The sequence below is a fragment of the Triticum aestivum genome, chromosome 1B (assembly GCF_018294505.1).
Source record: "Triticum aestivum cultivar Chinese Spring chromosome 1B, IWGSC CS RefSeq v2.1, whole genome shotgun sequence".
NCBI lineage: Eukaryota > Viridiplantae > Streptophyta > Magnoliopsida > Poales > Poaceae > Triticum > Triticum aestivum.
In genome coordinates, this window is record NC_057795.1 from 167,005,852 (window position 1) to 167,019,670 (window position 13,819).

Genomic DNA, 13,819 nt, shown 5'->3' on the forward strand with positions numbered 1-13,819 from the left:
CTACCGTTGTTGTGTTGCATCATCCCTTCCTCTTTGGGGAAATACCGACGTAGTTCAAGCCAACATCAAAAGGAATTTTTGGCGCCGTTCCCGGGGAGGATCACGTCAAGATAGCCTCCCGTCAACGTGCTTTTTGGCGCCATTGCTGGGGAGACATCATCAACATCAACCAGGTTCCTAATCACAAATCTCATCTCCTTGCAATTTACGTTATTTGCTATTTGCCACTCGTTTTCCCCTCCCCCACTTCACAAAAATTTGCCGTTTTATTTGCCCTCTTTTTCGTTCGCCGTTTTCTCGTCAGATCTGTTTTTGAGTGCAATCTTGTTGACCACTTTTTGTCGTTATGGATAGTTCTTCCTCTATTGCGTACACCCCCGAGAACGAGGTTCTTAACTTTAAACAAAGGGGAGGGGAGAATTTAAAAGATGCTTGGTATAGGATCGGCAATGCTCATAATAGATCTATCTGTAAGCAATCTACCGTTGTTCTTCTTTGCTGTTTTTATGTGGGCATCACCACTTGGTATAGATTCGTCCTTGATACAATTACCAGTGGAATTTTTTTGATGTGTCCTTCTCTTGATGATTTTAACGCTATGGGCAATTTAGTTGGTTCACCATCGCTTATGGTTAATGAAACAACTTTGACTCTTGAGCATGTTATGGAAAGACTAGATGCTATTGAAAAGAAAATGCTTACCGAAGAACATATTTAAAACTTGGATATAAAGATGCAAATTTTTGCTACTAAAATTGGGTCAAAAGTGGGAGAAGTTTTTAAGTTGTTAAAGGAAAGGGGGACAATAATTCATGAAAGAATTGAAGAAAGCCCGTCTAGGATTGATTAACTGGAAGAGATCTTTACTAAGTTAAGTACGGCTTTTGCTTCCTCCAAAACTCCCTAAAAATTGGCAAGACTAATCAAGTTACTAAAAACAAGGGTGCAACTTCTAGTAATGATAAAGGAGATCTTAAGATGATTAGCATCCATTCCAATTTTATTAAAGTGGTAAGAGCCCCTATTTGCAAGAATGAATTTTTCAATCTCGTGCCTAGAAGTATTGTCGTTGAGAATTTATATGTTAAATCCTTGAAAAATTCTAAGTGTTTGATTGAAGAGTTGGAGACCAAAAATGACAACACTTAGATCCTTTGCATTATGCCTAGCAAGGGGCGTAAAATGATAGCGCTCATTGGGAGGCAGCCCAACTTGTATCTTTTTGCTTTTTGCTTTTCTTGCTGTTTTCAATAAATTACCCAATTATGCCTCTGATTAGATGTGTTTTTGTGGTTTAAATTAGTGTTTGTTCCAAGCAAAGCCTTTGGGATGATTTGGGTGAAAGTTGATTTGATCTTGCTGAAAAACAGAAACTTTTGCGCGCATGATTTTTTTCTCATTTTTAATAGAAGAGTGATTTTGAGTTGATTCTTTTTGCAGAATATTAATAAACAAATTGCTCACATTGTCCTAATTTTTCAGAAATTTTGGAGTTACAGAAGTATTCGAAGTTTCCAGATTGCTACAGAGTGTTCTGTTTTTGACAGATTCTGTTTTCTTTTCGTTGTGTGCTTGTTTTTATGATTCTATGGTTTCCTTTGAAGAGTTTTTGCCATAGAAAATTTGGAATACAGTAGATATAATGCAAGAATAAAATATGAATGGGTTTGCAACAGTACTTGTAGTAGTAGTTTGCTTTCTTATACTAACGGATCTCATGAAGGTTTTGTTGAGTTTTGTGTGATTGAAGTTTTCAAGTTTTCGGTGATATTACTGTCGGCGTTCTGGGAACGTGGGTACCCAGACTTCCCTGCCTGCGGCCTGCAGCGTGGCTCAAGGAGAGGCCCAATACGGCCCATCTACATCAACACATGCTCAAGACCCTCGCGAGAGGCCAAGCCTCGCGGGGCGGACGACAGGAGGCTTCCTCAGGCACGGCCTCGTCAAGCTGGCTCACGAGGAGGCGGAGAGATCTAGGCGGGTTACCTCACGAGGTGCCCGTAACGCAAGCCATGACGACCAAGGCCAGGCGGGCGCCGGCCTGCGCAGAGTCCTTGTTTCCCCTTTGGTGCAAAGGGGGCAAGCGCAGGCAAGGGTATCAAGCAAACGCAACCATTTCGGTGCAACAAGACCAAGACCAGCAGGACGGCAGAACGGAGGTCATCGTGGAGCCCAAGCCAGCGTCATCGTCAGGGCCTTTTGGCAGGCGAGGACCAACTTTAGTCAGGATAAGTGTAATAGATGTTCCCCTTCAAAACGGCCAATTGTTGGCGCCCTTTCCGCTCAATATTTGGGAAGAGGCCCGGGGCCTTCGCCTATAAATAGGACTAGCCACCCACAGGGTAGGGGAGCAAGATCTAGATCTGATCGGATTGACACCCAAGAGAGAGAGAGAGAGAGAGAGAGGCGACTGAACTCCCCTAGCAGTTCATCGCCCCAACCTAGAACAGACCCTCACGAGGCTGTTCTTCCCTTGTACTATTCCTCATCAGCCCCAGAGGCAATCCACACACCATAAACTGGAGTAGGGTATTACACCACAATGGTGGCCTGAACCAGTATAAATCTAGTGTCCCTTGTGTTGTTCTTCGTGTAGTTTAGATCCTAGCGAGGCGGTGAAACATGGGTAGGCTGAGGGTGTGATCTCCGCATGCACCCCAGTGTTCGAACCTCAAGGGTCTGCCGGAACCCGAAATCCGACAATTACGATCGATGAAGGAATAAGGATTAGCAAAAGGCTAAGCTTGGGGATGCCCGAGGCACCCCAAGATAATATTCAAGAAGTATCAAGCAACTAAGCTTGGGGATGCCCCCGAGTGGCATCCCCTCTTTCTTCTAACAACCATCGGTATTTTACTTGGAGCTATATTTTTATTTCACATATTATGAGTTTTGCTTGGAGCATCTTGTATGATATGAGTCTTTGCTTGTTTTGCTTTGTGTTTTAAGTCTTGAATCCTTGCTGGACACACCTTTTTGAGAGAGCCAAAAATTATGCTATGCTTGCTCCTATGCTTCACTTAAATTTTTAGACCATGGATTTGCTCTAGTGGTAATAGCGCGTTCTTTACCAGGCGCCACTGGTACATACCAGTAGCATGGGGTACATACTAGAAACCCTATTCGCAGCCTCACCGCTACGGGGCCGACCAGGTTCGCCTCGGAAGGACGAGTAGATGCAGCAGGGGAAAGCACGGAGCCACATAGAGAGCCGTGACACAGGCAAAAGGCGAGGAGACTCCATGCCCCCGCAAGCGGCAACACGGCCGAGCCAGGCGTCGTAATCGCCGTTGGCAGGACGATAGCACCGCAACTCACGCGCCATGAGGAGCGCGGCTTGCGCGTCCACCGGACTACGATGATTGTAGGAGGATGACGCCATGGCGGGGTCGTAGGAAGGCATGGCCATCACGCAGCTCGAAAAGATACAACAAAGAATCCTGCTGCCCGTGAATGACAAGGTTAGTGGCAGCGCTCACCATTGGGGGAGCTGAGCGGCGAGGAGCGCTGTGGCCCGCCGGGGGCGTCTGAGCCACGCGAGCGGCCCGGCGCTCACCACGGATGCAGCGAGCTTCTGCCATGGATGCAACGGGCAGAGGATGGAGCGCGCTTGATGAAGAAACAGAGGCTTCGACAAGCCCCCTACCTGGCGCACCAAATGTCGGAATCAGGGCTCCGAGGACCCTAAACAAGTTCAAACTCTGGGGCGTGTACAGAGGTTCTCGCTTCATGATGACGCTCCGCTCACCACCCACACGGCCTGATCTCACCGAGTACGCGCGAGCTGGGAGAAAGAATGAACATGGAGATTTACCCAGGTTCGAGCCACCTTGTGGTGTAAGACCCTACTCTTGCCTTGTGGTGGATTGGCCTCGCCTCACGAGGAGGTTGAAGATGAACTGGTACAGAGGATGAGCTGCCTCGTGAGGGCTTAGAGGATGAGAATGAGTCGACCTGCTCTGTGGTGGAGCCTAGCCTATATTTATAGTGGCCTTGGTCCTCTTCCCTCATCGCTTAGGCGGGAAGGGATACCACAGCGGCCACTTTTGAAAGGGGACAAGAGGTACATCTTATACTGACGAAAGGTGGTCTTCACCTGCAAAGCTCTGGCCATGACGCAGTGGTGGGCTTACTGATGACATCTGTCCTGCCGAGCTCGTGGTCTTGGTCTTGTTGCACCAAAATGGAAACCTTTGGGGGCTCCCTCGGGAATCTGCACCTGTCCTTGCTTCCTTAGCACCAAAGAGGAAACTGTCCTCCTCTGAGCCTGCTGGCGCCCGCCTAGTCTTGGTCGTCATGGCTCATGTCATTGTGAACCTCGTGAGGCGGGGCACCTGCATAGAGATCTCCGCTCCTTGGGAGGCAGGCTTGGGGAGCTGCTCCTTGGGAGGTCTCGATGTCGTCCACCTCGCTGGGCCGGGGGTCCTCGTGAGGGCCTTGCCCATGTGGTCTTGTAGCTGGGCCATGCTGGGTCGTCTATGAAGTCAAGGGTTGGGCCGCAGGCAGGCAGGTCTGGGTACCCCCAATCTCAAAACCCCGATTGAGGCCAGCTAAAGTGGCGGGAAAATAGGGGGTTGATCCTCAAATGGACCAGTATAGTTAAAAAAGTCCATGGACATATAAGGTGTGAAAATAGCCCAATCCAATTGAAGATGGTCAAACGATCCCCTGTTACATAAATCTACATATGATCACCATACTGTTGCATATTTTTTTGTGAAACACCGTCGAAACATAAGTATTGGATCGAATATCGGGCTTCCAAGCAACCCCTAGGAGCATCTCCAATAGCTGCCCAAAATAGGGCACTAAAAAACTAATTGAGGGCACGAAAAAGTGAGTTTTATTGCACCAGCTTTTTTTCTCTCTAACAACTGCCCTTAAATAGGGCACTAGAAGTGCATACATGTTGAAATATATTGAAACAAATAATACCAAACCAAATGAATCAAAAACAAACAAAACACAAATAGTACAAACATCAAATTCATTAATCCACAACATCAAATTATTACATAGTTTAGTAATCCATAACATAAAATTCAATGCAAATTGTTCATCACAAGTGGCAACAAACACAGAGATAAAACTATTGGTCTTGTTGCCCACGGCATGCTCACCACTCCTCGATGATATATTTTTGAAGATCTTCGTGTGTATCGGAATCTCGAATGTCAAGCTACACCTCAAGAAAGTGTCGGCTTCGCTCTTCCCATTCTACATGTCTGCATCGGTTGTCTCATGAGCTCATAGAAGGCGTAATCCAAATATTTGCCACACACTCATTCTCAATGATCATGTTGTGCATGATCAAGCCGGCTGTGATGATGTACCAAAGGATATCTTGATACCAAAACCTAGTCGGTCCTCGCACAATAGAAAATTGGGCTTGCAAAAACTCAAAAGCCCTCTCCACATCTTTCTTAGCAGCCGCTTGAGCATTATGGAAGTAGAGTTCTTTATTACCTTGGGGGCTTGAAATTGGTTTCGCAAAAGTAGCCCACTTCGGATATATCCCATCTGCAAGGTAGTAGCCCATGTTGTATGTGCGGCCATTTGCTTCGAACTCCACTAGTGGTGATTCCCCATTGGCTAACTTTGCAAAGAGAGGTGATGCTGGAGAAAATTGATGTCATTGCAAGATCCAGGCATCCCAAAATACACATGCCAAATCCATGTCTCCTAATCGACAACGGCCTCAAGAATTATGGTGGCATCTTTCTTGTGTCCTTTGAACTACCATGCCATGCTATAGAGAGAAGTTCTCTGACTTCCAGTGCATGCAATCAGTGGATCCAAGCAAACCTGGAAACTCAAAGGCTTTGTTCATCTCCAAAAGCATCGACGTGCCTTCAGCATTGGGTGCTCTCAAATACTCTACCCTAAACACTTCAACCACCGCCTTTGCAAATTTCTCGACATAAAAGATTAAAGTACTCTCTCCCATTGGTAAGTTATCATCAACAAAATCTGCTGAAACACCATGCAGAAGTCACCTTCTGGATGGTGTTGTGTCCAAGATTTCCGGTGCAATTCCTCCTCTGCTCGAATGATCGATCATGTTGCTTCACACAGTTGGCAATGTGAAGGAACAAATCCAGAGGCATCGTAAAACGGTCGTGAAAGTATAGCTCTCGATAAACTGGAGTTGAACCAAAATAGTTGCGCATCAATCTGTTGCTTATCCCTCCGAATCAACTAATGCCCGAAAATGGAACCACCATGCTCCGGCCTCTTGTTCTTGTGCATCATCAATATCAAAACAATGTATTCATTCCATATTCCTCTTTGGACGAGGAATCATCCCGCAGAGAGGGTTCAAATGAACTCGTCTACATACAATAATTTCCACTACAATCTACTCATTTGACCACAACAAGAAAGAGAGAAGCAAACAAAATTTAGCTTGTAGGCAATTCTTCGAATACGAGTGTGAGGAGGAGGAAATCGGATGGTTGCATGCTGGAGCTGAGGTGGTTGCCACGCCGGGTCGAAATGGCCTCGTAGACGATAGGAAGGGCGAGTTTGCGGACAAAAACAGTGACGCCGCGCTATTGACGTCGGCCAATGCAGCACAGCTGCCCCGCTCGGTTGCGGCGGCCGCAAGGTCAGCATCGTCCGTTCGACGACCACTAACCCGTGTCTACGGCCAGCTGTGGGGCCGCGGCCGACCGCATTCTGCCCGGATCCGGCACGTCGGCAGATCCCGGATGGGCACGCTAGCGGGGCTGACGCGGCCGTCTGGAGCAGCAGGATGGAGCAGGTTAGTCGCAGGCAGGCGGAACGGCAGTGGTGGCGTTGGTGGGCGAAATCGAGCCGGCGGCTGTTGGGCAGAGGTGGGGCGCGGCGGGATGAATGTTTAGCGTGGCAGTTCAGTGTGTGCAGAGGACGTTTTTTGTTTTGCGGCAGCATGCGTGTGCTGCAGAATTACAACACTAGAGACTGTTTTTTCTTCCGGGCTGTCTCAAAATGGTACAAAAAAGAAGAGATAAAGACAATTGTTGGACAGATATTGGCTTGTTATTTTCTATGTTTATGGTTGTTTCTCGGCACCATTGTACCGTGTCGTTGTTTTTATGTGTGTTGTGGTGCTGTGCTGTACTGGTGAATATAAAGGCCTCACAAATTTAAGCTGGGCGGTAGCCTTTTTCCAAAGAACGTTTTTTTTTGGACGGGTCGCTCTCTCCGGTCTAAACGTGTCACTGTTCAGTCAATCTCTCCGGTCGCCTCTGCTATTGTCCGTCCTCACGTGGCGCCACACCAATTTCAACTAACCCCATCCGCCCGTGGCCTTCAAGGAACTTGAGCGACAGTTCTTCAATCCCCATCAGATCCGTGGCCTCCAAGGCGTTCCTGAGAGTGGATCCTACGAAAGAGAAAGGGACTAAAGAAACAGCAAGTGTACATTTCCGTATGTGTGTGGCTGAGAGCATCCCATTTCGCTGGAGCTTAGAATCTCTAGAGATGTGCGCGCGCCCTTATAAAACGCCGCTCGGTCTAATCAATTTGTACAGCTCACTCCATACTCCAAAAGGAGCACAAAAACACTCGACCAGTAAGAACTAGCCAACTAGGAGTAGAATGGTGCTCCAAGCAGCAGCAACATCCCTGGTGGCTTCTCTGCGGTCACCATGGAGCGTGCTCTGCGGTGCCGCCGCCCTGCTAGTCGTATGGGCGGTCGCCCTGGCGGCCGAGAGTTACTGGCTGAGGCCCCGGCGGCTCGGCCGGGCGCTCCGGACGCAGGGTCTCGGCGGCACGGCGTACCGCTTCCCCGCCGGGGACTCAGCCGAGAACGCCCGGCAGAGCCAGGAGGCGCTGTTCAAGCCCATGCCGCCGTCGTGCCACGACGTTGTTCCCCGCGTGATGCCGCACCTCCACAAGACTGTCAAGGAACACGGTACGCGCGCGAATCATGCATTGATGCCACTGGCCCATACGACTCATGGCTGCTGGCACTGAACGCTTAACTGAACTGCATCTGCATCCCGTAGGTGAAGTGTGCATCACCTGGGACGCCCCGGAGCCCAGGGTCGTCATCGCAAAGCCAGAGCTGGTGACCCAGATCCTATCTAGCAACTCTGGCCACTTCGAGAAACTCAGGACCAATCTTGGAGACCTGGTATGCCGCGGGGTCGGGACCTACGACGGCGAGAAATGGGCGAGGCATAGGAGGATTCTCAACCCTGCTTTCCATCTTGAAAAGCTCAAGGTACTTATTACATGTCTACATCACATGCCACTAATGTAAGTACATATGTGTGTGCGTGCGCGCGCTCTTACTGATGAAGCCATTTTTCAGGCCATGTTCCCTGCTTTCTCCACGTGCTGCACCGAGCTGGTGGACAGATGGGAGAGTAAACTACTGGCTGCAGGTTGTGAGGGGTCGGTCGAACTCGACGTCTCCCAGGAGTTCCCGGTCCTCACCGGAGACGTGATCACCCGCACATCGTTCGGTAGCAGCTTCACCGAAGGAAGAAGAATCTTCGAGCTTCAAGTAGACCAGGCAAAGAGACTTATGAAGCTCCTCCAGTATTTGTACATCCCGGGCTTCTTGTAAGCACACTATTCTCCCAACTACTCCACCTTTCTAGTTTTTTGTTAGTCAACCCATTGCACATGGACCGTGCTAGTATTTTCCGGAAGCAAATATTCTACTTTGAACAAAAACCACAACACTTATTTTGAATCCGAGGGAGGGAATACTTTTTTGCGAGGATTAATCAATTAAAGTAAGCCCTTTGATGCGACGTGTTATTTTTTTTTATAAAAGGAGGATGACCGCCGGCCTCTACATCTGGGAGATGTATGCGGCCACTTTATTGATTATTCTCGAGGACTTTACAAAGTATTACAACAATATGCCTGAATCTGCCATCTTGGCAACATATGTCACTACTCCTATCCATATGATGAGGGATGCTAGCTGGGCCAAATACCCAGACCACTCACCTAAACCTATCATCAAAAGCCGGAAGCCCCAACTGAACCACATACCGGGTCTGGGGCACAAACCGGTTTGACACACTCACATGTGTCGTCTCCGTCATCTTCCACAGGTCCGTCTTCAGAGCAGATATTAAGGCTTCTACCTTGTCAGGCCACTCAGCCATCGATGCCACCATGACGCCACACAGCCACCTCCTCCTGCGCGAGTTCATCTACACGCATCGGGCGCCGAGTCTCCGCTGTGCCACGCCGCTGAGATCCGCCGTCTTTGATGCGGAGGAGGAAACACCGCTCCACCTCTGGGCGCATCATCGGCCACCTGCCGCGATGTCGTGCAAGTCCAGCTCCGGGAAAGCATGCAGGAAATCACGATCTTCAAGACGACGCCCTCAGTAGGGGAAGCGACGTATCAAGCCATCGTCTGGTCTTGCACCGCAGGTCCTGGGCTTTCACCCGAAGAAAGGGACCCGAGAGCGGAGGAGGTCGGAGAGCTCCACAATGGCCCCCAGGAGGAGAGCGACATCCGCAGACACCGCGCCGTCGGCTTTCGCCCGGAGCAACCCTACCTCCGCACTCTCATGCTGTCGGACGAGGATGGGGGAACCCCAGCGCCGCTAGCATGCGAACCAACCTCACCGCCGGCCGAAGCTAACGGGCCAGATCGGCCGAGCCCGCCACGGCCAGATCTGAAACCTCGGCACGCCGTCGCGTCGAGGCAGCCACGAGCAGCCGGCAGCCCATCACCTGCGAGAGGACGAGGATGCCGGGCCGGGCAGCCGCCACGCCGGCCGGAGACGCCGAGGACGAGTCTCCCACCACCACGGGCTCACGCCGGCAACCGAGGCCGCCGAGCGCGCGGAGATCCCCGCCGCCACCGTCCTCCGGTGCGGGCTTCGCCCGGCGGACTCATCCGGCGGTGGCGGGAGGGAGGACGTGCTGTAGAGGGGGCGGGCGGCGGCGTACCTAGTGTTCCCCTGAGCCGCCCTGGGGATGACGCGGGGGTCGGGCAGTTATTAGTTCCTATGAATAATGCGATCGAGTGTACCCCTCTTATTTGCAGGTCCTTTCCTACTGAAAACAACAGGAGGATGTGGGAGAACAAGCGGGAGATAGAAGGGCTCGTGAGAGGGGTCGTCCAGAAGAGGGAGCGCGCGATGGACAAGGACGGGGACATTGGCAACGACATGCTTGGCCTGATGCTGCAGTCCAACAGGTCATCCAATTCCGACTTGCGGATGAGCACTCAGGACGTCATCGAGGAGTGCAAGCTCTTCTACTTCGCGGGAATGGAGTCCACGCAGCAGCTGCTCACATGGACAGTCGTCATGCTAGGCATGCACCCCGAGTGGCAGGACCGGGCGAGGGAGGAGGTTCTGGGCGTCTTCGGCAGGGACGGCAAACCCGGCTTCGACGGCCTTAATCGACTCAAAACGGCAAGTGCATCGTCCAAAGTTTGCCCTCAAATCAAACATTCGATTGCTCTCGTTGCTAGTACTAACTAACTAGGATGATTTCGGTCCAATTTTTCTACATATATTTCCAGATGACGATGATAATGTACGAGGTGCTCAGGCTGTACACGCCGGTGGTCACCATGAACCGGAAAATAAACAAAGAGATGCGGATCGGGGGCGTCACCTACCCTGCCGGAACGGTCCTGGAGCTACCCTTCCTCATGGTTCACCACAACCCGAACGTGTGGGGGGAGGACGTGTCCGAGTTCAAGCCGCAGAGGTTCGCGGAGGGGATCTCCAAGGCGACCAAGAATGGCCAGGTGGGCTTCTTCCCGTTCGGCTGGGGGCCGAGGATCTGCATCGGCAATAACTTCGCCATGCTCGAGGCCAAGATGGCCGTGAGCATGATCCTTCAGCGTTTCGAGTTCCGGCTCTCGCCTTCTTACGCCCATGCGCCCTGCACCGTGATAACGCTGCATCCTCAGCATGGCGCGCAAATCATACTCAAGAGCCTCTGATTTAGCCAGTCCGGCCGGCATCTTTGTTTTGTTAGCATGTCCTTACTTGAAATTCCAAATCAAAAAGATATGTGCCTGGCAATCCTTACACTTCCCCTAGAAAACATCACATTGAACTTCACAGAATATGGTTGTGGGGTGAAACCTACAGCGGAGTCTCATAGGGCAATGCTAGGTTTGACCCACTGTAGAGTTCGTCGGTGCATGTCACCTTTGCATCTTCCAATTTAATATGCTACGTATTTGCTACACCATCAATGAATCAACCATAAGTCCTCCATCCTTGTGGAACTGCATTTTGGCATGGAAATCCTTCAAATGAGTAAGATCACAAATCACAACAAAGCATAGATTGGGATCAACACAACTTAGCAAAAACAAAAAAGACGGAAATATATCATATTTACAACTCAAATATGGCAAGATTTTAAGCAATATTAGAAGGCTGGTTGAGATGAATATCACCTACCAATTGACTGAACTTCTCTATCCAAGCAGATATCACATCAAAGGAGACACAACCGCTATGGTCAAACTATTACCCAGCATAACTGCAAAATGAGGATCTCGTAAGCAAAGTGTCATTCAATTAACAGATAATAATCATAAAACCAATAACTTATTCTTTCACATTAGCTTCCTCAAGTCGGGCAAGGTTTGAGCCTTTTCTTGGGCTCGGCCTTCGCCTTTTCTCTAAAACGTTAGCTTCCTGAATTCACACACACAGAGAAGATGGCAACTAAAAACAAAACAAGGCTATGAGCAAGTGTTTACTTCTCGGGTGGTGAAAAAACCGTAGACCCAACTCATTTTTGTGAAGAAATTCAAATGTTATCTTTTAGAACTGGTTTAAGGCTCTAATTTGAAGAACATTAGCAAAAAAAGTAATCATGAGTATTAAGAGGTAACGCCAAAGAGTGAGTGATGCAAAAGGTTGACTACATGAACTAAAGATAGAGAATAGTCTGTACATAAGCGAAAATGCCTAGGAGCACCTGCGGGCTCACCATCCTGATATCTCACCATTAAATAATAATAGGGATCTGTGCCACTATATTAGGCTGCATGTATTCTTCAGTTTCGGAGAGGTATAGAGTCTGTATTAAGATCTCTGACTGAGAATAAATGCATCGACATGTGGGTGGCTGGACTGACATCTGACATCGGCCCCACACACATGCAAATTTTATTGAGCCATGCGTTATGAGCCTTTCCCCTTGCGTCGCCTCCCCTGGGCGACGCCAGGGGTCCCGAACCTAAGCGCCGCCAGTCTCCAGATCCATTCTCCACTACCGCCGCTGCCGCCGGCTAGGTCCGCGGTGGCGGCGGGCCCGACGCCAAAGGCGCCTGGGCGGGCGGTTAGCAGCAGGACTCCCGCGAGGTGGCAGGGGCATCTCTTGCGGAGGGTGCGCGGGCAGCAGTTTGAGCGGCGACTCAGACTGACCGGTGGCGGCCGACGATACTCGGCTTGCGGGCGGGGCTGGTTCCTCTACCTATAGTCGGAATCTGCTGGTGGCCGCGGATCTGGCGTCCCGGCCAGATCCGTCTCGGCGTGTCTTTGGATGGCCGACGACGCGCGGAGGGACCGGTGAGGGGCGGCTGGAGGCTCCCTGCCGGCGTTCCGGTGGCAGCGGTCGTCTTCACGACGAGGTTCTACTCGGATCCAGTCGGCTGCAAGATCGGGGTGACGCGACATCCAATGAAAATCGCGCCGACTACGATCATGGCGGACGATGGCGGCGTCTGTGACGTCGTTTCCCTTCTCGAGGCATCATTGTGGCAGGTCGCGGCACCACGCTCGAGATGCTCCGGGGGAAACCCTAGATCTGGATCTTTCCGGATCGGACGATGGAGACATCTTTGATGTCGTACTCCCTCCAGGGGGCATCGTTCTGGAGCAGGTGCTGACTGGAAGGGCACAGAGGCGGAGCGGGGACGACAGATCTCGGCAGCGTGGCGCAGTGGAGTCTCGGCGTCCGATGCGGGTGGATGGACTAGCGCAGGAGGATGGCGCTATCTGGCGTCGTGGTGGCGTCGACAGCAGGCCAAACATGGTCGTTGCGTCCGTTCATGTTCTGAAGATGGATCAGTGAAAGACGGCGGTGACGACACATGATAGTGCGTCGGACCGGTTTGTACCCCAATCCCAGTATGTGGCTTGGTTGGGGCATCCGGCTTTAGATGTTAGGCTTTGGTGCGAAGTCTGTTTGGTATTAGGCTCGGACTATGGGCACGCCTTCATCAAATGGATTTGAGTAGCGACCGTTGTTGCTAAGATGGTGGCTTTAGACTACCTGATGTACTGCTTTGTAAGGTCTGTGAAAAAAATAATAAAATGGCTGCATGCATCGCTCAGATGCAGAGGCCGGGGGTAATCCTCCATTTCTAAAAAAAATAATAACACATCTAATATTCAGTTCTACCAAGTTTCAAACTGCAATATAAATTCAACTTTCAAAATATATTTTGCAGGTTTATGTTTTTGTTTAAGTTTTAAAACTGTAATATCATTTATTTCAATCAAGTTATGTGTCTTCTATAAAAACTGAGAATCCCGTCCTGGGGTAGTTAAAACAGTGGATTTCCATGATTGTTAGAATTTGAAATACAAAAAAGAGAATTCCAATATTCTAATTCCTGGAAAATTCATGGAACAAATTCCATGAAATTAAGTCTTTTTATCTTTTATTTTTAGTGAAAACCTGAGAACTTCATGAAATTCTAGAAACTTTAATTATACTAATCTCAAAACTTTTCCTTCTCTAAAAGACTACGTTATTTGTCATGTTGCCTGCTTTATCAATGCAATGTGGCCGCATTTAAAATAGAAAAAGAGAATTCCGATCCTGGAAAATTCAAGGTACAAATTCCAAGAAATTACGTCTTTCTATTTTTTTTAAT

At 49.7% G+C, this 13,819-nt stretch overlaps 1 protein-coding gene across 1 annotated transcript; it reads left to right on the forward strand.

Annotated features, from left to right (window-relative positions):
* The first annotated feature begins 4,795 nt into the window (after nt 1-4,795).
* LOC123113931 (cytochrome P450 72A14) lies at nt 4,796-11,196 on the forward strand. The gene is made up of 5 exons (XM_044535265.1): nt 4,796-7,897; nt 7,992-8,209; nt 8,300-8,553; nt 10,007-10,379; nt 10,490-11,196. Exons 1-5 carry the CDS (start codon nt 7,582-7,584, stop codon nt 10,916-10,918), a joined length of 1,590 nt encoding a protein of 529 aa, XP_044391200.1. The 5' UTR covers nt 4,796-7,581; the 3' UTR covers nt 10,919-11,196.
* Nucleotides 11,197-13,819: the final 2,623 nt, after the last annotated feature.

Excerpts from the sequence above, each read along its gene's own strand:
- LOC123113931 (XM_044535265.1), top strand. The coding sequence starts at position 7,582 with ATGGTGCTCCAAGCAGCAGCAACATCCCTGGTGGCTTCTCTGCGGTCA. Across the intron at positions 7,898-7,991 it reads CAAGACTGTCAAGGAACACG|GTGAAGTGTGCATCACCTGG; the intron begins GTACGCGCGCGA and ends TGCATCCCGTAG. Across the intron at positions 8,554-10,006 it reads TTGTACATCCCGGGCTTCTT|GTCCTTTCCTACTGAAAACA; the intron begins GTAAGCACACTA and ends TCTTATTTGCAG.